The following is a 27,364-nucleotide window of genomic DNA, read 5'->3' on the forward strand; positions in this document are numbered from 1 at the left end:
TCTCATTCAGGCGCAAGCATTTACAAGCATTGATTCGAGAGTAACCGATGCAATTGTATGCAACTGATTATGACAAAATCCTAGTTTTTTTTCTTTCAAGTCCAAGGCCCAATAATAACTTGTTTAAGTCACCAACTCAAATGCAGGCAATTCTCAGCCGTTGATATGAGACATCACCCACTAAGGCTATCAAGTGTGCACGACTAACTCTAGCAAAATCCTAAGGTTTTTTTTTATAGAGTCCAAACCCTAAGGCCTCGTTTGGCAGCCCGTATAACACACCGGATAGGATAAATAGTACGAATGAAGGTGTTTGGTGCAATTTTGTACTAAATAGTACCCGGATTAATTAAACTGGCCCCACACATTTTATACAGTGTACACCTGCTAAATTATCCTCCCAAAATCCTCTGTATTTATTAGTTGGGTAGTTTCGCTTCCTCCGCTCTCTCCTTCCCGTCTCACATTGCGCCCTGTGTCTTCTTCTCCTTCTCCTCATCCCCTCCCTACTCCTGCCAAAACCAACCCATCTTCGTTTTCCCCAATTTCTCTATCCAACCCCCTACAAATTTCTTTGAATGATATTAAAATTTTACTTCTTTATTCCTATCTATTTGTCCAATCCAATTCCCTCTGCAACATTTAGACAACTATAATCGAGTAGGGGACCTAGGAGTGGAGCTGAACTTCTGGAATTGCGATCTATGTTTGCTGTTCTCACTGGCTTGGTGTACTTCCTCAACAATTCTCTCGCAATTGAGTTTCGTTGGGTTGGATTGAAATTTGCGTTTGATAATTGAGAGAAAAAAAACTAAATTAACAGTTTTAATTTTGTTGATTTTTTAACCTGTGATGTTTAGCAGCGTTTCCATTAATCATCAATTGTAATTTCAAGTTCTATAATCCAGCACATTATCAAGAACACAGTATAAATAATATGGTTATTAGTCCGATATTGCACCAAACGTCCGACTAATTTAGTCAATACTATTCGATAACTATTTATCCCATCTGACTAAAATAGTCAGTACTATCCGAGCTGCCAAACGAGATCTAATAATCATAAAAACTCCCATTTCACCTTTTTCTATTTTTTTTCAAGGTTGAAAATCCACAGTTTGAGCTCATGATCACTGAGTAGTAAATGGTCCCCATACCTTCAAAGTCTACTTAACTTTCCATCTCTCAATGTTTCCTTTGACATAACTCAAGTTATTCACACTAATCATCATGATTCATGAACATCCAAGAAATCATGTGCATGCTCTCTCTCTCTCTCTCTCTCTCTCTCTGTCGTCATACCAATCAACTTAACAAAAAACCCAGATGAGAGACAAACCGGTATCATATCTGCAGCTTCCAAAAGTCATACCAAAAACTGTTTTTACAAAAAAAAAAGCAAAACCAGAATTGCAAAAGTTTGAATTTGCACCATTTGTACAATCACTTTTCAGCTTTTGCTTTCACCGTAATATATATATATATATAACAACATATCATATTGTCTCAGACGCACGTCGTCTCAAAAGTCGAGTTCTCAGTACCAAATAAGCGAATCCAATCCATCCACGTTTTCATTTATCTACGTGGCAATGAAATATAGTGATCTGGTGCGGTCGCGTCTACTGTTGGTGATGGTGTCGCCGTCGTCCTTTTCTCGTATCAACGACCGTCGGTTCGTGCGAATCGCACACCTGGGTCTTGAACTTGCACCCGAACCTCCGGATCAACGAGTCCTTCCGACCCGACTCGTCTCTTCCGGGTTGGCCCGGCTTCTCAAATTGCTCGATCACTTTCTTCATGCTGGAGCATTCCCGCTCCAACTGGCGCACCCGCGTCCTCATGCTATCCATGTCCAATCGCAACACCTGATTCTGCCTCACCGCCGCCTGCCGCGTGCCTCCACTTTCATCCCTGCGTGCCTCCGCCGCGTCGCCCTCCTCCTCCTCCTCGTCATCCCTTTCGTGTCGCAGCACCGATGGCCTGGACGATTCCGGTGGAACGACGTCGGCGGCGAGAAGAGTTCCGGCGATGGCGTGGCGGAGCTGGAGCTGCTCGAAAAACAGAACCTGCACCACCGCTCGCAGCGGCAATCGCTCGTTCTGCGCCGCATGCGTGCACGCCTCCAGCGTCAGCTTCTGGCAGTCCAGAATTCCGCAGACCTTCTCGCGCTCAGGTTCCGATAGCCATGGATGCGCCTGAAGAGAACATAAATCGATTAACATTCCGCAATTAAAATAGTTTTAAGCTTAAATGCTAATTAATTATGAATAAACAGGATTAATTTATGAAATGATATTCTAATTTGTATCGGATAGTATACGGACCTTGAGATAGACATCGACGGCTCTGTAAAGGCCGTCGTCGAAGAGCCGAGCTTGATCAGGCAGAGAAATCGCGAGGTTGTATAACCGATCCGGTTTAAGATTCGCATCGGAGGCGATCTCGGAAAGGAACTCATCCATCAATTTCCCGACGAGCATCAGCGACGGCGATCGGACGGAGCCGTCAGAACCGTCTTCGATGCTGGCGGTATTTCCCTGATCCAAGCCGTTCAAGAAGTAACCGAGGATTCTCTCGATGCAATCGACGTCGTAGAGCGTCTCGTTCAGGTAGGAGTAGCTCGGGAAGAGGAGGTCGTCTAAGGTGGCTTGGTGGAGCTGCGAGGCAATCTTCTTCTCCAAGGCGGCCTTGCAGGCTTCGGAGGCGTTAAGTATGTTGGCGGTTCGCAAAAGTCCGAAGAGGAATCGAGTCGCCGTCGAAGGTCTGGAGCTCTTCTCCAATGGAAGATTGGAGATGATCGTCTCCAAAAGCTCTCTCTGCTGACTCTCCGAAGCTAAACGCGATGATTCGGCGGCAGTAGTGGCGGCGGCGGCGGAGGTAGAAGACGAAGGCTTTCTATTCGTTCTTGAAATTCCAGGAATGTACTTCTTAGCGTACTGCATCAAGCACGTCTCCACCATCTCCAAGCTCAGATCTCCAGATTTCATGGCGGAAATTAACCGCTTGAAGAGTGGCAAGCTCAAAACCACCAAGTCTTCAAGCCAGGAATCCGCGTGTTTACTCCTTCTCCGTCCGCCGCCGGCGTCGATCGCATTCCACAAAACCTGCTGTTTTGAAGCAGAAGAAGCCGAAACCGCATCCGCATTTGCATTCCGATTGGGTCCACCGTTGCTAACTGGCCAGCCAAACAGGGAGGGATCGGCAGACGTGGCGCGGGAGGCGACGGAGTCTATGCACCTCTGCGTAATCCCCAAATTCTCCGCCAGAGGCATGACTCGCTCGCAGGACTTGAGAGCTCTGAGCGACTCCTTAAAGCTTTTCAACGCCGACTGAGAGAGAAACCTCTCGGTCTTGGAAATGAGGTTGTCCTCCGAGTACTCCTCCGTCATATCCAAATACTCCCCGGCGCAGCGCAACGGCACGACGTTGGAGGAGCTCAGGTCGATCTTGACTCCGTAGCAGAACTTGGCGGCGATCTCGAAGGTCTCGGAGCCGCCGGGGAAGTCAGAGAGGGATATTTGGCACTGGACTTGTTCGATTTCGTCGTCGTCGTCGTCCATTCGGTGATGGGGTTTTGATGGGTTCGTCTCTTGCTCTGTGATTAGGTTATGAAGCTTTCGACTTTTCGACATGAGAGGGAACTGTAACAAATCAGAAAAATTGGAAACTGTTAGCTGAAACTTTTGGTGGAAGGTGAAGAAATGTGGAATGTGCTCTCCAGGTGTTTGATGAAATGACCTTATGGAGATGGAAGGTCATGTCGTCGACTTGGACGACAATGTCGCTTGGCAATCCCGTGGTGCAGAACCTGCAAACACGAGATTATGAAGTGAGTTTTTCTAAAGAAATGATGCATTGATTTGATGTGGGTATCCGGCGGAAAATCGAAAAGGTGAGGTTTTTTCAATTGAATTTGAACATTGAACTCACCATGCTTGGCCCTTGGAGCTTGATTTCTCAGCTGCCGCCGCCGCCGCCGCCGTTGCTGCAGCCATTATCTCCACCTGGTAATGCCCCTGTATAGGAGTCTGCCTCTTGAGTGAAAGAAAAGCCTTTTGATTAGGGAATCAGAAACCGAGATCCATGAAAGAGACAAATGGGGGAAAGGGATTGACTTGAGTTCTGTTGAGCGACTGGGAGAAGGAAGGAATGAAAGGATGGTTGACGGAATGGAAGGGTGGAAATTGTTTGGTTGGTGTGATATTCTCTGAGGAACACTAAAGCAATTAGGGGAGAGAGAGAGAGAGTACAGAGACAATGATAGAGACAGGAGAGAGAGAGAGAGAGAGATGGAATCCAAAAAAACTGAGAGAGGACAAACAGAGCTAGCTTCAGCAAATTTCGAAAAAGGAGATCCCACAATCCAACTTTGCAAAAGACCCCATCACAAATCGGAAGAAGATTCTCACTCACAGGCCACAGCTGACTCTCTCCCTCTCTCTCTCTCCTCACCCACTATTTCAGCTCGTATCTCTCCCTTTCTCTCTCACCTCCTCCTCCTCCTCCTCCAAAAGCTGACAGCGAGATGGGAGTGGTGCTGGAAAAGGTTCGTTGTCTTTGAGGCAAATTCTCTCTTTTTATTTTTGAGACATTTAAAAAAGAGCACCAACAGTGTATGAGACATTAGAAATTGGAGGCACATTCTATATCCTTTCCCTTTCCGTGTTTCTTATTTATGTGGTCACAGTTAAATCATGTTAATATTTTATATTATTATTATTTTTATAAAAAAATAATATAAAATATTAACATGACTTAAACGTGATTACATAAAACAGAAGAGCACGAAAAGTAAGAGAGCAGAGAATCTGCCTGCTTAGAAATTAGCCCAACATTGCACTGCATGGCAACTGTAACTAACTAACTGGGTCGTATTTACTTTTTGGCGCAAATGATGGAATTGAATGATATATTTTAATTAAATTTTGATCATTTAGTAATCTGGTATTAGGCTCACTTTAATATAATTATTATCCAATGTAGCAATAGCATGCCCCATTGTATTTGATTCATGAGGTTTTTTGACATGGGTCCAAAGTAACTAAAAATTGGACCTGTTTCAAAAGTCAAAAGTCACCAAAAATTGGATCTATTTTAAAAGGTAGTCTATAAAATTAGACCTATTTCAAATTTTCCTTTGATTCATTTCCTTGGGGAGGCTTGAAACGATGTCCAAACTGATAGGGATTATAATGAAAGGCTAGGATGTTGACACTTGTATGGAGATTAGAGAGTTAGTTAAGTTGTTAGTTTGTTAAGAAGGCTGAGATGTATAAATACAGAAAGATGTACTAGCTTGGAGGTTAAGAAAATATACTGAAGATTACAGTTTCTATACTTCTCTCTCTCTAAATTCTCTCGACTTTCTCTCTCTATATTTCTGTCTATATTAGTTTACATGGTATCAATCGCCATGAACGCTCACGCTTGATCTTCGATCCAAGTCTTCCACAGCTCTGATTCTTCGCCTTCATCTCTCTTTCTGCTTCTTGCTGGTTATTTCTGGTTGAATTCTTTGTGTTTACTCTGCAATCTAGGGTTTATCTTCATCCCTAGGGTTCTGCAACTGTACTACTGGTTGCGATTCGTCTTCTTCAATTCGTGCACTCCAAGTGTTTGGTGTTTGGTCTCAGCAACATTTCTGCCAAATTCAGCAGTCTTCGACCTGCACGAATGTAAAAATGGTAACTGCCTCTCAATTACAGCTTCTTCAATCTCCGATAACTGCATTGGTGTCATCGATTTCCACATCTGTGAGTGTTAAACTGGATGATTCGAATTTTCTGAATTGGCACTTTCAAATGAAATTACTACTTGAAAGTAATGGAATTCTAGGGTTTGTTGATGGATCTCATCCCTGTCCTGCTCGATTTAGCGCAATATCTTGCGATTCTGGTGATAATTTGTTGTCTTCCACTGATAGTGATGAGTATTTGGTTTGGATGATGCATGATAAAGCCTTGATGCAATTACTTACTGCATCCTTGAGTCCTGTAGCCATGTCTTGTGCGATTGGGAGTAACAGTTCTCGAGAGCTCTGGATTCGATTACAAGAGCAGTTTTCCACTGTCTCGAAGACTAGCATTTTTCAGATGAAATCGAATCTACAAACAATTAAGAAGGGTTCTGATTCCATTACTCAGTATTTGCAGAAGATAAAGGAAGCCAGAGATTATCTTTCTGCTGCTGGGGTTAATTTTCTGGATGAGGACATTGCTATACTTGCACTCAATGGTTTACCCGCAGAGTACAATACTTTTCGGACTGTGATAAGGGGACGTGAGAGTGTCATTTCTCTGAAGGAATTTCGGACACAATTACTGGCTGAAGAAGCTATTCTCGAGTCCACTATCAATGCACCATTTATGACAGCCATGGTTGCCAATACTCCACCTCCGAGAGGATCCTCTCACCCAAGCTATGTACCTGGTGGTTTCAAGCCGTTCACTGTTAATAAGAACAAGGGCAAGGGCAGGTTCAATCACTACACCAGGACTTTTTCACCTCGACAATATATGCCTACTCAGACACATGTCATTCAAACTCCAAGTCCTGGTATTCTTGGTCAATTTCCCAATACACAGCAGCCTATTCTTTCTGCTCCACCTGAGAAGTCAAGGTGTCAAATTTGTGCCGATTCAATCACACTACATGGTTCTGTTTTTATAATGAGAAGGGTCCCAACTATATTGGTGCTGCTGCTCATCCTGCCTATTCCCCGATGGCGTCCTCTTCACAGCAAGGGTATCAGTACTCTCCAGTTGCTGCCTATCCGTCACAAAGGACTCACTCACAGGCTCCCCTGCATGCTTATCATACTATGGTCTCACAATCAACTCCTTCACCTGCTTCTACCTCTAATTCCCAAATGTGGATCACTGATTCTGGCGCCACGAATCATATGACTGCTGATCTCTCCAACTTATCACTGGCATCTCCTTATCCTACTAATGAAGTCATCCAAACTGCAAATGGTGAAGGTTTGCATGTATCTCACATTGGTAGCACTATTCTTAAACCTTCTGCTTATCCTATCCACTTGAAATCTGTGTTATATGTTCCCAAATTAACACAGAATCTTCTTTCGGTCCATAGGATATGTTTGGACAATAACTGTTGGCTTATTTTCGATGCCTTCTGTTTTTGGATTCAGGACAAGGCCACAGGGAGGATTCTATACAAAGGGCTGTGCAGTAATGGACTCTATCCCATTTCTTCCCCTGCCACTGTCTGTCCTGCAACTTCTCACAGTTCTGTCCCTTCTAAAGCTTTCATTGGTCAGCTTGTTAACTCTAATGTCTGGCACAATCGATTAGGACATCCATCCAATTCTGTTGTATCTCTCATGTTGCATAAGTCTAATATTGTTTTTCCCAAAGACTCTAGTCCTGTCATGTGTCAAAGTTGTTTAGAGGGAAAATTTTGCAAACTACCTTTTTCTTCCAGTGTCAATAAATCTGTAATTCCATTTGAAGTGGTGCATAGTGATCTTTAAGGTCCTGCACCTTGTAAATCTGTGGATGGGTATAGGTATTATGTTGTCTTCATTGATGAATGTACCAGGTATTCCTGGATTTTCCCATTGGTTAATAAATCTGATCTTTGTGCCATTTTTGTTGGGTTTCATGCTTATGTTCTCACCCAATGTTCTGCAAGTATCAAAGTTTTGCAAAGTGATGGGGGTGGTGAATACATTAGCAAATCTCTTCAATCCTTTCTTTTACAAAAAGGCATTTCCCATCAGAAATCATGCCCTTACACCCCTGAACAAAATGGCATGGCTGAACGCAAGCATAGACATCTCATTGAAACCACAGTCACACTGTTACAAACAGCCAAAATACCCTCCTAGTTTTGGTCTTTTGCATGTCAAACAGCTCTCTATCTTATTAATAGGATGCCTACTCCCATATTGTCTAACAAGTCTCCCTTTGAAGTCCTATATGGTGCTGTCCCAGTCATTACTCACTTGAGAATTTTTGGGTGTGCTTGTTATCCTTTATTACGCCCATATAACTCCACTAAACTTCAAGCCAAGACTACCAAGTGTGTCTTCTTGGGTTATGCTTCCAAATACAAAGGGTACATTTGTTATCTTGTGTCTCAACATAAATTCTTTGTGTCTAGACATGTGATGTTTAATGAGTATGAATTTCCTTATACAACTCTTTTGGCACAAACACAAACCAAATCCTCTGCCTCATTTGATGGTCTTTTTTCATCTCAAAATATAGTCACATCTCCTTCTCCACTTATTAATTCCAGCCCTTCAAGTCCCTCTGCACCATCCCCCAGTCCACCATCTGTTGTGTCTTCCTCGATACCTCAATCCATTACTGGTGCCGTTTCAGCCACATCTCCCATCCCTGTGGCTCCTGATCATAGTCTAGATATTGTACACATGGTTTCCTCTATCCCGCAGTTCAACTTACATCCGATGCAAACTCGAAGTAAGAGTGGTATTATAAAGAAGAAGGTGTTCCTTTCCACTCTTGAGACCTCTAATGATATTGATCTATCCCTAAGTGAACCGGCCTCATATAAATCTGCTCTTAAGAGTTCAGTGTGATCTGCAGCAATGAAGGATGAGATCAGTGCTCTACATAAGCAAGGGACATGGAGTTTAGTCTCTTTACCAGCCAATAAAAACTTAGTGGGCTGTAAATGGATCTTCAAAATCAAAAGGCATTCAGATGGGTCCATAGCAAGGCACAAAGCTCGATTAGTTGCCAAAGGCTTTAGTCAAGAACCGGGTCTTGATTACAGTGAAACGTTTAGCCCAGTTGTCAAACCCACCACAGTGAGGATTGTTTTAGCTCTTGCTGCACATTTCAATTGGTCACTCCATCAACTCGATGTCAAGAATGCCTTTCTTCATGGCATTCTGCAAGAAGAAGTATACATGGCACAGCCACCTGGATTTGAGGATCCTCAGAATCTGTCTTTGGTCTGCAAGTTACATAAATCTCTTTATGGCTTGAAGCAGGCACCCAGGGCATGGAATGAAAGGTTCACTTCTTTCTTGCCTCGGTTGGGATTTCATAACACTTACTCTGATTCCTCCTTATTTGTGAAGACTGTTGGTGCCCATACTGTGATATTGTTGCTCTATGTTGATGACATTATCCTCACAGGCAGTGATCTTCCTGAGATCCAACAAGTGATTCGGGATTTAACTTCTGAATTTGATATCAAGGACTTAGGTCCCCTTCACTTCTTTCTGGGCATTCAGATTTCTAAAACCCCAACCGGTCTGTTTCTGTCACAACAGAAATATGTGCAGGATTTGCTTGCTAAAACAGAAATGCTTGAGTCCAAGCCGTGTGATACACCCTGCCTTCCATACACCAGATTACTCACGGATGATGGGGTACCATATGCTAATCCTACCATGTATAGAAGTGTAGTGGGCGCACTTCAATACCTTACATTTACCAGGCCGGATATTGCCTTTTCTGTGCACCAAGTTTGCCAGTTCATGCAGAATCCGATGGTATCTCATTTCACTACTGTCAAAAGGATTTTGCGCTATTTGAAAGGCACAATGGAGTTGGGTATCAACTACTCTAAGGGTGATTTGACTTTACATGCGTTTAGCGATGCTGATTGGGCGGGGGATCCCAATGATCGCCGGTCCACAACTGGTCTGGCTGTGTTCTTAGGCAATAACCCTATCTCCTGGTCATCCAAGAAGCAACAAACAGTTTCACGATCCTCAACTGAGGCGGAATATCGTGCGTTATCTACCACGGCAGCTGAACTGGACTGGATTCAACAGATTCTTACTTTCCTGCATATTCCCATTTCTGCGACACCTGTGCTGTTTTGTGACAACCTTTCTGCTATTGCCTTGTCTTTCAACCCAGTTCAACATCAACGGATCCAAACACATTGAAATTGATGTGCACTTTGTGCGGGAGAGGGTTGCCCAACACAAGCTACTGGTGCAGTTTGTATCCTCCAAAGAACAGTTTGCTGATGTTTTAACCAAAGGCCTCAGTGCCCCTTTGTTTCGCTTTCATTGTACCAATCTCATGTTAGTATCCTCCAAACATGCGCTTGTGGGGGGATGATAGGGATTATAATGAAAGGCTAGGATGTTGACACTTGTATGGAGATTAGAGAGTTAGTTAAGTTGTTAGTTTGTTAAGAAGGCTGAGATGTATAAATACAGAAAGATGTACTAGCTTGGAGGTTAAGAAAATATACTGAAGATTACAGTTTCTATACTTCTCTCTCTCTAAATTCTCTCGACTTTCTCTCTCTATATTTATGTCTATATTAGTTTACATGGTATCAATCGCCATGAACGCTCACGCTTGATCTTCGATCCAAGTCTTCCGCAGCTCTGATTCTTCGCCTTCATCTCTCTTTCTACTTCTTGCTCGAAAATTCTACACTGAACTGATGAGTACAATGTATTGTTACATTGAATGGTTGGATTCGCATGTTTTGATTTTGATAATTGTACTCTTTAATTAGTACCTTATTATTTAATCGAAACTTTGTCTATGATTTTATGTAATGAACAATTCCTTCTTACGCAAAAAATATAGCATTACATGTAAGCATATAGTTTAACTCTGTACTTTAATCTCTTCACACATAAGGGGTCATTGTTACTTATCCGCATCTTAAATTCTTAATCAAGAGCGTTAGAGTAAGTAGTTTTTAAATTGTTGGGAAAATCCATGGGAGTCAGGAACAAACTACTTCTGGTGAGACCAATACAAATTCTCAACTGCCCGCATGAGTTAACAGAAAGCCACAGTCGTCTTTGTAATTTGGCCGGACGCCCCTCGTAAGGTAATCTTGGATGTCATTAGTTCATACTTCGGAGCTTGTGAAAGCCAGAATATTATGACTCTAGTACGTGGATTTTTGTTTTGTCCAAAAATATAAAGTATTTGGGTCTCTAGTGAAGCTTTACCAACATGAATAGTCCTTTTTTTTACATTACAAACCCTAAAATTTAGGTTCCAATTAACATGCAGATGTTTTCATTAGTTTTTCTTTTTCAAGTGATATTGCTCTTGTTTTTGCTCTCCTCTTTCAAGTGGTAGTAATGTTCACCACTCTGTTTGTCACTGTTAGATGAGTTTAAATTTTAAGAGTTATGTTTATCTATTACATATATCCCATATTTTAAACTACTTTAAAGATAATAAATAGGATGGTGAGAAAAAATATTTCCGCTCTAATGGAAACGGTAGTGGTTTTATTGAGATAGCAAATAAATCATACAAAATCAAAGAGGGCACCCACAATCAAATCCAGGGGCTCCTCAAACCAACAAAAATTAGAGAAAGAAGAAAGAGCCAACTTAGTCATAAAATGTGCTGCGACGTTAGCAAACCGACGAACATAACAAACCTGTGAATCTTCAAATCCCCACAAGCTAGTTCGGATGTCCTCCACTAATAAGTCCATGTGAGACGCACCTTGCTTGAGGCTGCCAATAGCTTGAACAACCTGCAAAGAGTCACTTTCTACAATAATTTGTGGCAAATTCCTTTGCATAGCCCAACAAACACCATCACGGACAGCTAATAGTTCAACCATGGTGGGGTTAAGAGCAGGGGATATTGGACGAACGAAAGCTCGAACATAGCTACCGACTTTGTCGCGAAATACCGCACCTACACCATCCAGGTTTGAGGCAGCAAGAAAAGAACCATCTATGTTGATCTTAATCCAACCAATTGGAGGATGACACCGAAGGAACGATGCTTGTCACTCTTGCCTACTTGAATTACAAGTTGATTGCATATTTTATTTGTTTATTGATGATTAAAATTTGAAAGAACGTGACGGAGCTTCCTTTAGTTTTTGAACAATATGCATGAAAGGCCAAAAAACGGGAACTCTCATGCATTTATACCAAGATATCGACTCGAAGTAGTGTTGGACCGTTATTTGGTCCCTTTGCATTTATGGTTTACATTAATGAAACAGACGGAGAAAGCAGCGAGCATTGAATGTTTCCATGCACCCATTGACAAAACTGAGCGCTGTTCAAATTTGAAATTGGTCACATCATATTATAAAAGTACTAATCTTTTGTTTTTAATGTTAATCAAACTACTTAATTAAACATGATTTCTTCATCTTTTGTCATTATATTGAATTATTTTATTGTGATTAGAAGGGATGGAGAGATGATGATGATGTCAGCCATAGGGGCCAGTGCTACTGGGAAGACAAACAAACTCTTCCTTCCTCTCCGCTTTCCTTCTGACTCAATCTTGTCATTGATTTAGGAAAAAAAATGTAAGGTTAAAGAGAATAAATTTACAAGATAAATGATGTGTCATTAATATGATAGAGCATGTTTATCAATTTTTAAATAACAAACCAATCATTAACTTTCATGTCTTTTAGTTTTTAAAATTTAGTTTACAAATTTAGTCTCCCTAGCATTACCCCTTAAGAAAAACATTAAGGAGACTCTCTTAACGTGAGATTTTTTATGTACTTTCCGCCACCTCATATTTTTGACATAATATTTTATAATATTAGCATGAAAATTGTGCCAAAAATATAAGGTAGCAAAAAATCTATGAAAAATCTCACTTTTGAGATAATCTTCTTAATAGTTCTCTTGATTTAATAGTAATTAGATGCTTTTCTTTTTTAATGATTTTTAAGTGAAAAGAGAAATGAATCAATCATACAAAGGGTGGACTAATTGTGATTGATTAGCCCTTTGTATTCACGTTGTTTGGTAACTAATGATTAGATAAAAATGAAAATTAATAAAAATGGTTTGAAAACAAACTTTGAATTTTAACGATAAAGACAATATAAAAAGTAAAATAAAAATATCATAATTGATTTTTAGTGTAAAAATATGATTTTTCGTTAAAGTGAACATTATTGGAAGTTTTTCGTTAAAGTTTTCTAAATAAAATGCATAAAAGAAGGATTGGGAGGTTCATTTGGGCACACACCAAATCACTATCCATTCTAAGTGAAAAGACAATAAGATGCCAAGCTATAAAAAAAAAAAAAAAAAACCCAAAAATGAAGAAAATGGATTGGAGCTTACGTGGTTTTAAGCGTTTACCCTGCATCCAAAGGTTTTATGTTTGTTTTCTTTATTTTTTTATTTTTTAAATTGGTCATATAAAACATTAAATTCGTGGAAGTAGGAAAATTTTTGTAATGTATAATCATGAGTATATACACTCGATTACATGACATAATCTATCTTTCAAAAGTCTAATGTGGGTCACAATGTTGATTTGGGAAGATTAGTAAGCCCCACTACTATAAATTCATAATATCCTTCGTCATCTTCATATAATTTCAAATCTCTCTCTCTCTCTCTCTCTCTCTCTCACATCAATATTGCTCATTAAACAATTACAAGTGGGATTAAACGAAGGGAGCACAAAAACCATGAGAAACCAACCATCCAAAGAAAGGAAGACATCAAAACTAAGCCTGGCAAAAATGTTGTGTTTGTTGTGCTTGTGTTTTTTTTTAGTGTTATATTCGTTGTCTTAGTAAGTCGTGTTTTGTTAAACTCGTTATCTTAATAGGTTCTTAATATGTGATCGATAACGACTCGATTAGTTAGCGAGTCGTGTCGGGTTAACAGATCATGCAAAAAATTATCATGCCTAATGTATAGATCTAACAAATGATATCTTATCGAGTTTTTAACGAGTGATCCGATAATGACCTGACTTGTTAAGGGATTCTTAATAGGTGGCTCAATAACGACCCGACTTGTTAACAGGTTGATCTGAAACCTGTTATTTTCGTATCATTTTATGTCAGATTAACGAATTGTGTAAGAAATTGTTAAGGCTAATCAAAATCCATGAAAGGGTAAGCTGAATCGTTAAGGAGCAGCGGCCACAAGATTAGAGGGAATATATAATTCTACTTATTGTTAACATTATTCAAATCCAAACACGAGAAAAATAAAAAGGCAGGTTGTAGTTGGTGAAATGCCTCTTGACCATAACCTGCACAACCATTATTCCAAATTTAAATTAAGCAAAACACTAGATGAACACGATGATATTCATCCCAAACCGGCTTTTTAGCCACCATTATTCCAAATCTTTATTGTTATTATGCTACCGCAGGGAGGAGACACCTGCAAGCTACTTACTTACCTGCACATAGGAATTACCATGGATTAAACCCTAAACCCTAATTTATAATAAACATAGACATTAAGCCATTCAAACAAAAGAGACATTAGATTGTTGGATGGTATAAGATATAATTTGCTTGACGAATATCGAAGTGTGACGGATACAGAAATTTTTATTCACGAGGGGAAAGAATAATCTCGTGTGTCACTTTGCCTAGTTTCCTATGCCTCCTTACCATGCCTTAACCTCTTAACCTCTTTGAGGCATTTTGTCGAACATATGGTCCTAGGAAGCCTTAGTCAAGGAGAATATCAAAGTAACATTGAAAAAATTTATGTATAGTAACAATGGAGTTGGTGGCAAATCAATTGTAGCACAACGATAACATTCATGTTATATTATCAAATTGTCGAGTAATGTATATGACATGCTATTGTGTTAGATTGTAAATTTGAACAATTAGTTGGATTAATTATTGTCGAAACTTGTGATTTAGAATCACGTACACTATGTCATTGTATTAAATTGCTAGACTATAACAAGAGAACACTGTCTTGTTTAATTAATATGCTGCTTAAGGTCTAATATACAAAACATACCAAATATTATATGTATGTATGTATGTATCTATATATATATAGGGAATTGTTATTGGCACTCCAAAAATCTCATGCTACACTCCAAACTTTTTATATTTGGAAAGAAAAATACACTTGTGAGGAGTGTAGAATGAGATATTTGAAGTGTCAATAACACTTCCCTATATATATATATATATAGAGAGAGAGAGAGAGAGAGAGAGAGAGAGAGAGAGGAAGCCTTTAAGGGAAGGGATCCCCATTTTTCAAAAAAAATGAGGACATCCTCTTGACCTTTAGATTTAGCTTTAATGAAATTCTGTGGTTGTGATTCTGTGGTTTGTGATTTAATCTCAATCACATAATTTCATTAAAGCCAAATCTAACGATCAAGAAGGTGTTCCCATTTTTTTTGAAAAATGGAGACCCCTTCCCTTAAAAAGCCTATATATATATATAGTACCAGTATTACACAATATCATATGAAGAAAAAAAAGCATGAAATGATGTTGGATAATATACATATAGAAAGATACCTGAGGCAGAAGCCAGAGATTGTTGCTGAGTAGCTGTCGTACCCTGCTGCTGGTTTGGTACCACAACACCAGGCCATGAGCGGCACATGCAGTGCTTTCCCTGCTCGATGCCATCGTACAGATCCTTCAAGTGCTTCCCACATCCTCCCCACGACGTCTTCCCACATTGCTTGCATTCCACTCTGAAACACATCCTTTTTCGATTTCGACAACAAACAACCCTTGATTTTGACTCCAAGTTCTCTGCTTTCTTTCGGTGGAGATCGGGTGGATCTTTTCCAATTCCAGTTGTATATATGCGGTCTCTTTCGCTTTGATATCATCGACTTTATTTGTCTCAATGCTCTCAAATGCCCCTCGTTACTTAGTGTTGAAGCTATAGCTTATTGTTATACTCTTCGCATAGTATTTCACATATTTTATTGGCAACAACCAAATGGATTTTGAATCATTTCGGCACATGTTTTCGAATGCTTTTCTTCTCCTATGGTTTTATTTTTTATTTTTGATCATCTTGCAACGTTGTATGATAATTAAAATCGTTAGTTTTCGAAGAATGAACAAAATTGAAAATCGTTTAATCATTTGATTAACAAATGTGATAATATTGTGTTTCTCGTTTATTTATTTGATATCAGTTGAACTTAAATGACTGAACGATTCCAATCAGTAATATCATAAGACTCATTAGTGTTTTAGATGACAATGGAGGACGGCAATAGTGCCTCAAATGTGAAATGGACCCCATGAAGCATTGAGATGGTAGGAACTAGGAACAACTTTGTCTCATATTCATCAGCTTCTACTGCGTTCGTAAGAAATGTCAATCATAGCAATATATCTGGCTCCAGTCCACAAGTTTTTTTTTATTTTGACTAAATTGAAAACCAGAGGCAAACCGATCCGTCCAGTCGAGTGGCGATAACCCTGGCTTAAATGGCCACCCCGATGTTGAAAATGAGGTGGAAATGGAAACGAAATACGACACGTAAGCATAAACTTAAAATCATTTGAGAAAATTAAAAGTTGATGAGTTATCATCATATGGGTTTCATAGTCTCATCTTGTTGATCACGGTGGTAACTTAAGGATTCACGGTCATCTACCTTTGAATTTAATATCAATGATACAAATTAAAACACGAAAACACATACATTCATTCTTCCCCTTTAACATCAAATTTAAGAGTGACTGAGCAAGCGCTCAAAATAGAGAGACAAAAATTTATTAGGGTTTCATTTCGCATTCAATTTTCTTGGACTTGGGACAATTTTTCACTTGAGCATATGGCAATTCGAAAATGAATCCCCAAGCAAAGGGACCTGGCAAGATTATGATCCGTTACAAACCAGCATCAACTTTAATCTTTAATCGCATGGAAAATATCCCACTAACCACGGCCTTCAAGGAGTTCATGATCTCAATTTCTAAATATTAAATAGCAAGGTACATCACATACAACTAAAACTACTAGTCTGCTTGAATTTTAACTAGGAATCACTCCGCGTATAATACTGGAATCCATGACCTTCATGACGCATTTCCCTCACCCTTGTCTTCCGATGAATCCAAAGCAGGTTTCTTCGATGCGCTTGATTCTCCCGAGCCTGTGTTCATCAACACTCGCTTGACTCCTCTTCCTACCACACCAAGATGTGTGACTCCAGAAGCTCCATTCGTATGAGCAGTAGAAACAGTTGGGGAGTCAAAACCTCCATTGTTGTCAGCAGTTCCCAACCTTGAAGAGCTCATCACTGACGGAGATTCACTTTTCTCAGTGCCTTTTGCCTTGGCAGACACAATTCCCATAATCTCAGCGAGAATGGATTTTGGGTTTGACGCCAGTTGTTGCAGATCTTCAAGCTACAAACTCAATGATGCAAAAATCAGATAAAACATAAACGTGAATGTTTTCCATTTTTAAAATTAAGGGATGAAATATTATTAGCTACCTTCTTTTCCAGATCTCCAGCGAGTCCAGTTAGTGTTTCAATCTCTGCCTGTTCATCTGTCACAATATTATCAGATTTGGTCATATTTGAGGAGAGGGTGACACCTGGCTCCAATGCAGAAGCAGACGACGACATTGTGGATTCCGTGAAACTCCTTGATTCAAGCATGAGCCGCCGCACACGAGACTTGCAGGTTGATATAGCCTTCTGGCAATACAGAATGGCTTCCTCAGGCTTCGAGCCAATCTCTAGACACAAACATATCCGAAAATTTCTGAATTCTCCGGTTAAGGTTGTGAGTCCCTGACCCAGTGCGAACAGGGGGAAACCAGAATAAAATAAAACAAAAATATAGAAAAGAATGTCTTATTAGTAACAGTTATGAACTCAAAAGGCTATATGTCAATCCCAAATAGGATACAGTTCAGCTATACGTCGACTATCAGGCTCAACCAACTGCTCCAAAATGGAAAGTGCTTTCTGGTAGTCACTGAGAGAAGTTTCAATGTCCTCTACAAGGAGACACAATTTAAAGCCAAATAAAGATGTTTTCAGAAGAAATGAACCAAAAATTATAGTGAAGTTCAACAACCTCTTCAACCAAAAATTATACACAGATTTCAATTCAACCAAACTGAGTACACAACAGACCTCTTTCCAGTGCAACTTCTGCCAAAGCCGATAATATGTCGACCTTCTCCAATGTGTCAGCCGGGTGCTTTTCAACAATAGCTCTTGCCACATCAAGCATTTTCCATGCCAAATCAAGGTCAGTTTCATCTTCATCTGCATCTGCTTCAGCCAGGTCTTCATCATCGCTATTATCATCTTCATCCTTGTCTTTTCCACCAGAAACTGCCTCAGAAAAGAAAATGAACTGTTAAACTTCATAACGTAATTATAACAAATAATGATAAGTTATTCTCAAAAATCCGTTTTGGGACAGTAAGTATCATCTGACAGGTCTGTATATACCTAATCTTATGTCCTTTATATCCTTCTTAGCTATTTAGACTCTATTTCTCCGTATCTTACATGGAATATACTGTCAAATGAGTTGCTTAATGCACACACTAAACAACAATCCAAAACATTGACGATATGATGCTACGATTCCTCAAGTATCTAAACCAGAAGACATGCACAAACACACACAGAGGATAGAAGTTTAGACTTTTACAAGTTCATCACTGTGCAAAACAGTGTCTCTTGGCCGATTTTATTATCTCGAAATTTTTATAGGATATGAGACTCATGATATGTTCCCAAACAGAAGGCATGACTCATTTGATTTTCCAATAGATTTGAGGTCGAAGAGTAATAGTGGAGTAAATCTGTATGAGCAGCTATGGCACCATCAAGGAGAGGTAGACACAGTGTCTCATGCACATCAAAAGCTATCAACGACGCCAATTTTTACAGGAATACATGACTGCAATATCATTACATTATATGTGATGAAGATATCCTTATACATGTGCAACATTTATGCAAAAAGCAAAGAGCTAGATTGAATGACTTTTATTTCTAGTTAAGTGGGTTTGGAATTCACGGCTCTATCATTCCACAGATGTTCATGATTGACTGCCAACAGAAATTCACATGTTCTATTAGACAATTATACTCGAGAACCATCACAAATGACATACCACCATCAGCATCTGCTCCCTCCTGATTACTCAAACTTGCATCCTGTTCAGCATTACTTGAAACAGCAGCTGTGGAAGATTTACCATTTACAACATTCTTAGCAGATTCTTGCTGCGATTCACCCTCCTTCTTGGGTACAGCACCCAATGGATCGGTGTCCTCTTGAGCTTTGTAAAGCAATGCACATCCATATTTATAGTAAGCATTGACACACTGAGGAGCAAGTTCTCCGAAATGTGCAACCCTGCATTTATTCACATAATCAATAGTAATTACTAATTAGCATACCTAAAAAAGAGAAGAACCTAAGAAAAGCGCACAGGTCATCTGCAAATTAACTAATGCAGATTCTATGAGAGTACAAATAATAGCAAAAATTAAATGAGAAAGTGAATATGAAGAAATGCAATGGATAAACAAATGCAATACAATATAACAGAGTCTAATACCATAATTAACGCATCCTGCGAATTTGTAAATTTTGGAAACCATGGTTAAACAAATGCAACACGATGTAACAGGGCAAAGAAATTGGACTCCATCAAATGCGCAATTCTGCAACTAAATTGTTGCATTAGCAGGGCTCAACAGCACAATACAAAAATTTTGAAATATGAAAATGAGCATACCGGCGTCATGCTTGCTCGATTAACAAAGAAATCAAAATTGAAAAAGCATAATTCATAGTGTAAACCTTAACCGACGGTAAACTGACCTACAGACAACAATTAGGGTTTATGTCTAGAGAAGCAAAATCCACGAAATATTAAGAAAAACAACAAAATTTAAAGCATCAGAGAGCCCAAAAACTCAATTTATAAGCAAACAAACAGAATGTGAAGTAAGGCAAGCAAGAACAATCAGGAAAATAAAAAACCCTAACCTGATTTCCAAGGCACGGCTGAAGCACTCGGTGGCCTCGCTGAAATCAGAGTCCTTGACCGCCTTGGACCCCTTCTCCATCAGCTCGTCGGCAAACTCGAGCGACTTTTCGCGATCGTCATTGGAGCTGACAGCTGAAGCTTTCGCGCTTTCGTTGTTGCAAGTGGACTCGGTGCCTCCCCGAGCTACCTCCGTGATGGTGGCCTCGTTGGACCTCTGAGACTCCAAGGCTGTGTTTTGGGTTAGGGTTTCGCTCGCCGTGGCCGACGCCGATGCTTCTTCGACCATCGCTCAAAAACCCTCTCTTTCTTGGCGCAAAAATGGAGAGCGCTCGATTAGAAAAAATAAACCGAAAATTTTGTAGAGGGAAATTTTGTCTTTATCAACATCGAAACGCGGCGTTTTGTTGAGTACAGCTGTGGTACACAAATCCAAGGGCATATTCGTCTTTAAAATTTTAAATATAAATAAATAAAAATGCTAGAGGATTAGTTAGTTTGCGTGTGGTGTCAAAATTCGCAAAATTTTCTGAGAGAAGAAATGGCAGCGAGAGCATCAGTACTAGCTCTCCACCAAGTAAGAAATGCGCACCGCACCTCCACCTCCTCCCCGGCGCACGGTTCCAAGCCTGCGCCGCCTCGTGGGCTCACATTACCCGGGCGGAGACAGTTGGCGCTGTCGCTGACGTGGACTGCGGCGCTGGCAGCTGCGGCTGCCAAGGAAGCGAAGGCGGAGGACATTGGGCTGTTTGGGCTGAGGAGGAAGGTGAAAGAGGCGGAGAAGGAAGCGGAGGTGATAGTGAAGGAAGGGTTCGAGACGGTGGAGAAGGGGCTGGAATCGGCGGAGAAGGGGCTAGAATCGGCGGAGAAGGGGATAGAATCGGTGGAGCGAGGGATTGAAACGGCGGAGGAAGGGGTGGAAGCGGCGTTGAGCTTCGGGGGTTTGGCACAGGCTGGAGCGGTAGCGGGAGCGGAGGTTGTGGGGGTTTTGGTGGCGACTTCGATTGTGAATGGGATTTTGGGGCCGGATAGTTAGTTAGGAATCGAGAAGTGAAAACTCGATTTCGATTGTGTTGGTTATGTTGTTTTTTTGTTTTTTTTTTTCTTTGTGAAATTTGGATTATTGGGATTGTGCTGTAAGTTGTAAACTTCAAGTATTTAATTATGAGCTAATTAACGAGAATTATTGCTAATCATGCATGTAATTACATGATGATGGTAAATTTCGTAATTAGCAACTTAGTAATATTCTTTTTCACTTGTAAATAAGAGGTTTTAAGTTTCATTTTTGCCAAATATAAATTTGAACCACATTATTGCTAGCCTATTGTGAGGTTTACCTCACTTCATCACTTCTTAGTGTGGATAGTATTGTTAATTCAAAAAAAAAAATATATATCGTTTATTAAAAAAAAAGTCATTAAAAACTGACAATCTTATACTCAGTTGAAGATCGTGCTAAAATCCAACTCTTTTCACGCTAACAAAAAACTAATCATGCATAAATCATGATTAATATTTTGATTGAAATAGCATTGATGTGGTTAGTATTTGGTTCACTTATTGAAAGAAGTATTTTGGACGAGGGAGGGTCAATGCTAAACTTGATCTTTAAGTTTAGGCACAAATTAAGAGGTAAAAAAGATCAAAATTTAAGAAGGACGATTTGAGGTAAAATTTGGTGAAATTAAAAAAGACATGATGTGAGCCGCGAGGGAGTGAGGGATGTAGAAGAAATGTCGAAGAAGAGAAAGCAAACATGATTCGTTCATTGACAAGTTTTTCTTGATTAATTAGGCTCTTCCACTTGTGACAATTAAACTATTAAACTAAACAAGTCTTCGTAGATTCGTCAAAAAAAATAAAATAAATAAAGTTGAGTTGATAAAAATAAAAAATGCTGCTATTTAAATATACAAAATTAATGTATTTATCGACACATGCTCTAATACCGGTGAAAATATTTACAATCATAAGATCTTAAATTTACTTACCGCGCTTTGGAGGCTTGGAGAGTGAAAAGTGAGAAATGACTTGAAGAAGTCCCAGCCCTTTCTCTCATCCACAAAAGAAGTCAGTTTTCGGCCTACTGTTTAGAACAGTATTAAACTCGAAAGGGCAGTCGCAGGAGGATTATCTGCAAATTACAAATGGGTCACGTGGCTTCAAACCCGGTTAGCCTCCATAGATTCCGGCCATGTTTCCAAACTCCTCGACTTCACCACTACGTTAAGCCTACTCCCCACTTCCCAAACCACCACCGTCGATTTCCGAACGTTTCTTGCCAGCAAACCCCCAATCCACCTGACCCCTCCTCAACGGTACGCTTTTATCTGTCCCTCTAAAATCTCCCATCTTTTTGGCATAAATCACTATTTGAAGAGCTCCCTTTCAATAATTTGCATATTTCCCAATTTATCCTTACTGGGTTTCAACCGTGGAGTACAAAGTTATTGTTTTGATGGAGAAAGTTTGCATTTTAGGATTATGGAATTTCCATGATTTTCACATTGATATGAAATTTAGGATTTGGGTAATTTGAAAGTAGTTTATTATCTTGATTTTTGCTCTATGGGATTGGAAGTTTGATAATCTGGTAAATATATGCAGCATTTCCACTATTAATAATTTGACAAGCTTCTGTGTTTTTAGTAAAAACTTCCCTAAACTATGCTGCGTGTATCTTGTTTGGTTAATGGTTGCGTATCTGAACCGTCGTTGGCTCAATTTCTTGTTCGAATAGTTTTTCGAGTTGAATTTACTATGTGATTGGTGTTATGTTCATCAACTATTCTAATTCAGGAGAAGTCGGTTGCTGAGCCAGGCTCTGTCAGTGATGGCAGTAGTCAAGCTACGACTTCCTCTACGAGCTCTGGCCCTCCAGAATTTCCAAACAAGAATACCAACAGGCAAGTAGCGGTGGTTTCCACTCTTGCAGCGGTCGCGCTTTTCTTATCAGGAAGACTAGATTTTGGTGTTTCTTTGAAGGACCTATCTCTTGCTGCATTACCTTATGAAGAGGTTCGTCCTATTAGTTATACCGTTTTTACTTTGCCCAGCATGAGGTGTTGTGGATGGGTCGGTAGGTGGTTGTGATGAGCATGATTGAGAACCTAGACAAGCATATATCCTCAAACAATAGCTTAGACATTAAGTTTAAATCATTTCAGTGGTGAGGTTCAAACATTATTCCTCAATAGATCATATATGTCCTGGAACTTGGACAGTGTAGTAATTTGTTGCCTTTTATTTTCTGAAGTTTACGAGTCACATATAGGACACATCTTGGTTTGTTAATCCCCGTGTCTTCAGTTAGCTAATTTGTGTTTTCCAGCGTGTATATGTGTGTCAATGAATCTAGACATAATCTTCAATGTGAAATTTGTGCTGTTATTTTCTATTTTTCTTACGATCTTCTGTTATTTATGGTTGATTAGGCTCTTTCGAATGGGAAGCCTACTGTTGTCGAGTTCTATGCTGATTGGTGTGAAGTGTGCAAGGAATTAGCTCCAGATGTCTATAAAGTTGAGCAGCAGTACAAGTATGATCTTCAAGTTATAACTTGTTATTGCTTATAATTGCATCTCTGTATTAACGCTTAAATATAGTGTGTGCCATTTTTGGTTATTTATTTTTCTGAAATACTTGTGAATCTCTATATCGGAGAAATAATAGTAGATTCTTCATTATCCACTGATTCTTGTACGCAGGGATCGTGTAAATTTTGTTATGCTGAATGTTGACAACACGAAGTGGGAACAAGAGCTTGATGAGTTTGGTGTTGAGGGTATTCCACACTTTGCATTCCTAGATAAAGCCGGAAATGAAGAGGGGAACGTAGTAGGCAGGCTTCCAGAAAAGTATCTGCTTGAGAATGTGGATGCTCTTGCCCGTGGAGAAGCCTCCATACCTCATGCTCGTGTAGTGGGGCAGTTTTCAAGTGCTGAAGCCAGAAAGGTTCACCAAGTTCCTGATCCAAGAAGTCACGGATAGGTGCTCAGTAATTTTGGAGAAGAACCCATCAGGTTGTTAAAGGAATTACATATAAAGGTAATCAGTGTCCACTAATGCTGCGAATTTTTTTTATTACAATCAAGTTACAAGTTAGAAACCATTTTATTCGTGGCATTGATTAGTTAGCTGAAGTTTTTTGAATTGGAGAACCGTAGCCGTTATATCATCATTCATTAGTATACCGCTCTTGGAACCATGTTAACGAACCCCATAATATCTGATTGGCTTGCACCAGATATGTAATCTGATGAAATTGCTCTTAACAAACGAATCTGAGTTATAACCAACTTGATAGAAGTAATTTTATTCGACCTCCAGCAGAGTGTTGGAAGAAGGTTAGATAGGCTGTTGGCAACCGCATGTATTGCTTTTAGAGCTTTATACGGTATCACTACTCTAGCTTGTTTTGCCTTTGTATTTCAGGGGAGACGGAATCTCGATACTATTTGACCTGCAGGTTAAACATCGCAAATGATACTAGTTGCTGCCAGTCCTGTTCATATGCCTCTTGTGAGTTACTTGGCTTACCCTTGCGACTCAGTTTTCGAATTGCGCTTCAATTGTAGAGCCCCGTAGAGGAAGGGAATCCTTGTATTGCAAATTTAATACTTTGCTAAGACATCTTTCATAATATATACCTTACTTGAATAAATTCTTAGTCGAGTTTCCTCTACCATATTGGACACCCCATAAAACACAATTAATAGAAATTGATGGTTTTGATAACAATTAAGATCATGATGATGGTTTTGATAACAATTAAGATCATGATGATGAACCACAATTATTTTATATATGTTGACGACTAAACCATCGTTTAGATGATTAAGAAATCAATGGTATCTACCATGAATGTATGATTGAGTATTGTGGATCACAACTGAGTTGGAGAACCCTTAATCAAATGCAAGCAAGTTTCAATGGTTTGAAACGACCTTTAAGTGCTGGCGTTTAGTTGGGTGAAGCTTTTTGAATAGGAAGGTCTTGTGGATGTAGTCTAATCAAGTTGCAGGTTAACAATGGAATCTTGAGTTCTAAAAAACCCTTAAACCCCTATTGACATGGGGGCTAGGTAGTTGCCTAGTTGGCTTGAGCACGCACATGCAAAGTTCCTCCTTTCTCAGATGTGGGATTCACTCTCAACCAGTTCAGGAGTAGATTTTTTAACATATCCAAGAATAAATGTCAAGGGGGAAATGTTAAACTTGAATAAAAATAGCTCGAGTGACAATCTCACATTTGAAAATTTCTGGGACTCCAGTTGAATGGCGGAAGAATGTCAAATGAAAGTTATTTATTATACTTTTCTAAAAGTAAATGGATGTGATGCAACAAATGTATACGAAATCTAATTCCATTAAATTGGAAAGTGGTTAAACTATTACTTGTGGGAGATAGAGTTTGCATTACATGGAATGGATGCACAATTAATACGTTTAAAATCTCTTTAGTTACATTACTACTTTTTATTTAGAGCTCTTGGATTCTAGGTATATTAGCATGGATCTTTAACAATAAATCGAGGCTAACATTTTGTTGTTATAAAAACCCTGCAATATTTTGACCTTGCATCACCACCAAATTGTATCCCGACTCTCTTTCAAGTACATCAATGGCAATCAAACTGCAGTTGGTTTTGTTTTGTATGGTCTTCATAGCTCTCTTGGCTCTTGCCCAATGTAAAACGACTTCCCCGCACCCTCTTTTTCTTTCAGCACATTTCTGTTTTATTTTTGTTCCTTGATTTACTCATTCTGAACGGTGCCACATATAAAAAGTAAATGTGCGGAAATCATTATATGCATCTCTATATAGGCTTGTCAAAGAAAATTACACTTTCTTCTTCGATCTTTTTTAATTTACATATTATGTTTTAATTAAACAGGCGATGAAGGCGTTGGGATTAGTAGCAACAAGAAGAATATTGTCGTGGAGAATTTAAGAGTGAAAGGTGATGGTGAGAATTTAACGTTTTGTTCACAAGAAACATGTAGCTCGGGCACGGGATCGGGTACAAAAATATGTTTTTGTTGCGCTTTTTTCACTATGTGTTGGGATACTTTCCAAGAATGTAACGCAAAATGCCATCCCTAGCTAATCCATCTCTTCATCATCAACTTTTAGAGATGGAGACTTGTATTACTATTAGGGCTTATTACTTTGTCTCAACTTTGTAGACGATCAATAAATAACTTGTGATGAGCCCTTTTTAAGGTTTCTCCTTCTACTTTAATTAGGTTTAGTCTACATTAACAACCAATAATTATCTCAAGAATACATGCACGTACGCATTTATCCTTCAAAAATGTTATTATTACTATCTATTGGTACCACCATTTGTATAGTTTCTATAATAAAGATGGGACTCACATGTATTGGTAGATCCTACGTCCATTAAAGAGATGGTATAAATAGATGATAAGTGCAACACTACTCATTAGTCCTTGAGGTTAGCTCGAGAGGGACGACACTTCTGGCATGGGATGGTCACCACCCCACCTATATATTTTTGCGAACGTATCTATCATTAAAAGGCTTTTTAAATTTGACTCATTCACTCTCCAATATAACGAAAAAAGTTGGGAGTTATATATGACTTTGGTACTATATATAATCAAATTCATATCCGACTTTGGATATAACTCTAGGATTATAAGTGGAACCCCCATATTTAGCAAAAAAAGTTGTATTCAACTGTAAAATTGACTTAAACCCTAATATAACCAAAAAATAACTATGCAAGTTGTATTTCATTGCATTTAAAAGCGCTTTGGCATGCCAAAAGGGCTAATCAGTTGGTATTTTAACACGAAATTAATCACTCATTTGGACTTACTAAAAATATTTTTTATAATCTAAACTAATAATTTTTTAGGTTAATATTGAAAGATCTCCTTGCAAAATTCACTAAAATCGGAAGCCACTTAGTTATCTAATTGTGACGTGACAAATAGACGAAAATACAGTTGTCAACAAACAATGAAATGTATACAATAATAATTAAATGATTAAATGATTTTAATTCGAATGAAATTTTGCAAGGATGATCTAGTATTGATAACCTAAATATGAACGGACTGAATCATGAAATTACATTGTAGAGCGGGCTCAATCGAGTAGTTATTGCCATATTAAAATATGAAGTAGTTAGCGGTTAAGTGCTACAACGATATACTTATACTAAGGGGTAAATGAATAAATTATTTTTGAACTTGTCATTCCCGACATTCAAACGTAAGACCTCTTGCTTACCATTGAAGAAGAGTACACCGTAGCACTAAGTGATGATACAATAACTAGTGTAATGACTTTCGTTGGAGAGAAGAAATTGGTAAAAATAAGGAAAAGTCAGATAGAGATAACATTTGCTAGAGATAAAAATAGAATATGTGCAATGTATTACACTATTTATTTTCGTAACCATATCACACAAAGGATGCAGTTAAAGAGAAGGGAGGAATATTGGTATTATTACTTTCACCTTGATCTTATGTGTTGTAATGAGGTTACAACCATACCTCTATATATAAAGGTTTTCATCTGACACAACCTTACATGCATGAAGAAAAATTTTACCTCCCTGCTTTTTCGCCCAAGGCTTTCAATGGATGTCACCAAATCTATTTTGGTTTGCTTCAT

General features: G+C 39.1%; 4 protein-coding genes across 8 annotated transcripts; 2 read left to right on the forward strand and 2 right to left on the reverse strand.

Annotated features, from left to right (window-relative positions):
* Nucleotides 1–1,327: 1,327 nt before the first annotated feature.
* LOC103965178 (BTB/POZ domain-containing protein At5g66560) lies at nucleotides 1,328–4,669 on the reverse strand. Of its 2 annotated transcripts, XM_009378192.3 has the most exons (4): nucleotides 3,934–4,669; nucleotides 3,742–3,811; nucleotides 2,328–3,644; nucleotides 1,328–2,198 (listed from the first exon to the last, which is right to left on the reverse strand). In XM_009378192.3, exons 1-4 carry the CDS (start codon nucleotides 3,996–3,998, stop codon nucleotides 1,623–1,625), a joined length of 2,028 nt encoding a protein of 675 aa, XP_009376467.1. In that variant the 5' UTR covers nucleotides 3,999–4,669; the 3' UTR covers nucleotides 1,328–1,622. The 2 variants fall into 2 exon arrangements, with proteins under 2 accessions (XP_009376467.1, XP_048445753.1); XM_048589796.1 differs by lacking the exon at nucleotides 3,742–3,811.
* Nucleotides 4,670–16,569: 11,900 nt separating this feature from the next.
* Nucleotides 16,570–20,066, reverse strand: LOC103965182 (protein HGV2). The gene is made up of 6 exons (XM_009378198.3): nucleotides 19,714–20,066; nucleotides 18,830–19,074; nucleotides 17,832–18,035; nucleotides 17,602–17,692; nucleotides 17,181–17,454; nucleotides 16,570–17,091 (listed from the first exon to the last, which is right to left on the reverse strand). The coding sequence occupies exons 1-6, from the start codon at nucleotides 19,998–20,000 to the stop codon at nucleotides 16,759–16,761; spliced, it is 1,434 nt and encodes a 477-aa protein (XP_009376473.1). The 5' UTR covers nucleotides 20,001–20,066; the 3' UTR covers nucleotides 16,570–16,758.
* Nucleotides 20,067–20,191: 125 nt separating this feature from the next.
* Nucleotides 20,192–20,996, forward strand: LOC103933931. Its single transcript, XM_009343633.3, has one exon. The coding sequence runs from the start codon at nucleotides 20,253–20,255 to the stop codon at nucleotides 20,745–20,747; it is 495 nt and encodes a 164-aa protein (XP_009341908.2). The 5' UTR covers nucleotides 20,192–20,252; the 3' UTR covers nucleotides 20,748–20,996.
* Nucleotides 20,997–21,822: 826 nt separating this feature from the next.
* On the forward strand, nucleotides 21,823–25,935 carry LOC103965180 (thioredoxin-like protein HCF164, chloroplastic). 4 transcript variants are annotated; one of them, XM_048589815.1, is made up of 6 exons: nucleotides 21,823–22,032; nucleotides 22,514–22,732; nucleotides 23,149–23,252; nucleotides 23,422–23,761; nucleotides 24,149–24,235; nucleotides 25,611–25,935. In XM_048589815.1, exons 1-4 carry the CDS (start codon nucleotides 21,862–21,864, stop codon nucleotides 23,702–23,704), a joined length of 777 nt encoding a protein of 258 aa, XP_048445772.1. In that variant the 5' UTR covers nucleotides 21,823–21,861; the 3' UTR covers nucleotides 23,705–23,761; nucleotides 24,149–24,235; nucleotides 25,611–25,935. The 4 variants fall into 4 exon arrangements, with proteins under 4 accessions (XP_048445772.1, XP_009376471.1, XP_009376470.1 ...); XM_009378196.3 differs by having other exon boundaries at nucleotides 24,183–24,235; XM_009378195.3 differs by lacking the exon at nucleotides 25,611–25,935 and having other exon boundaries at nucleotides 24,149–24,398.
* Nucleotides 25,936–27,364: the final 1,429 nt, after the last annotated feature.

Source organism: the organism of the source record quoted next, unplaced genomic scaffold (genome assembly GCF_019419815.1).
Source record: "Pyrus x bretschneideri cultivar Hongxiangsu unplaced genomic scaffold, Pyrus_bretschneideri_v1 Contig1, whole genome shotgun sequence".
Taxonomy (NCBI): Eukaryota; Viridiplantae; Streptophyta; class Magnoliopsida; order Rosales; family Rosaceae; genus Pyrus; species Pyrus x bretschneideri.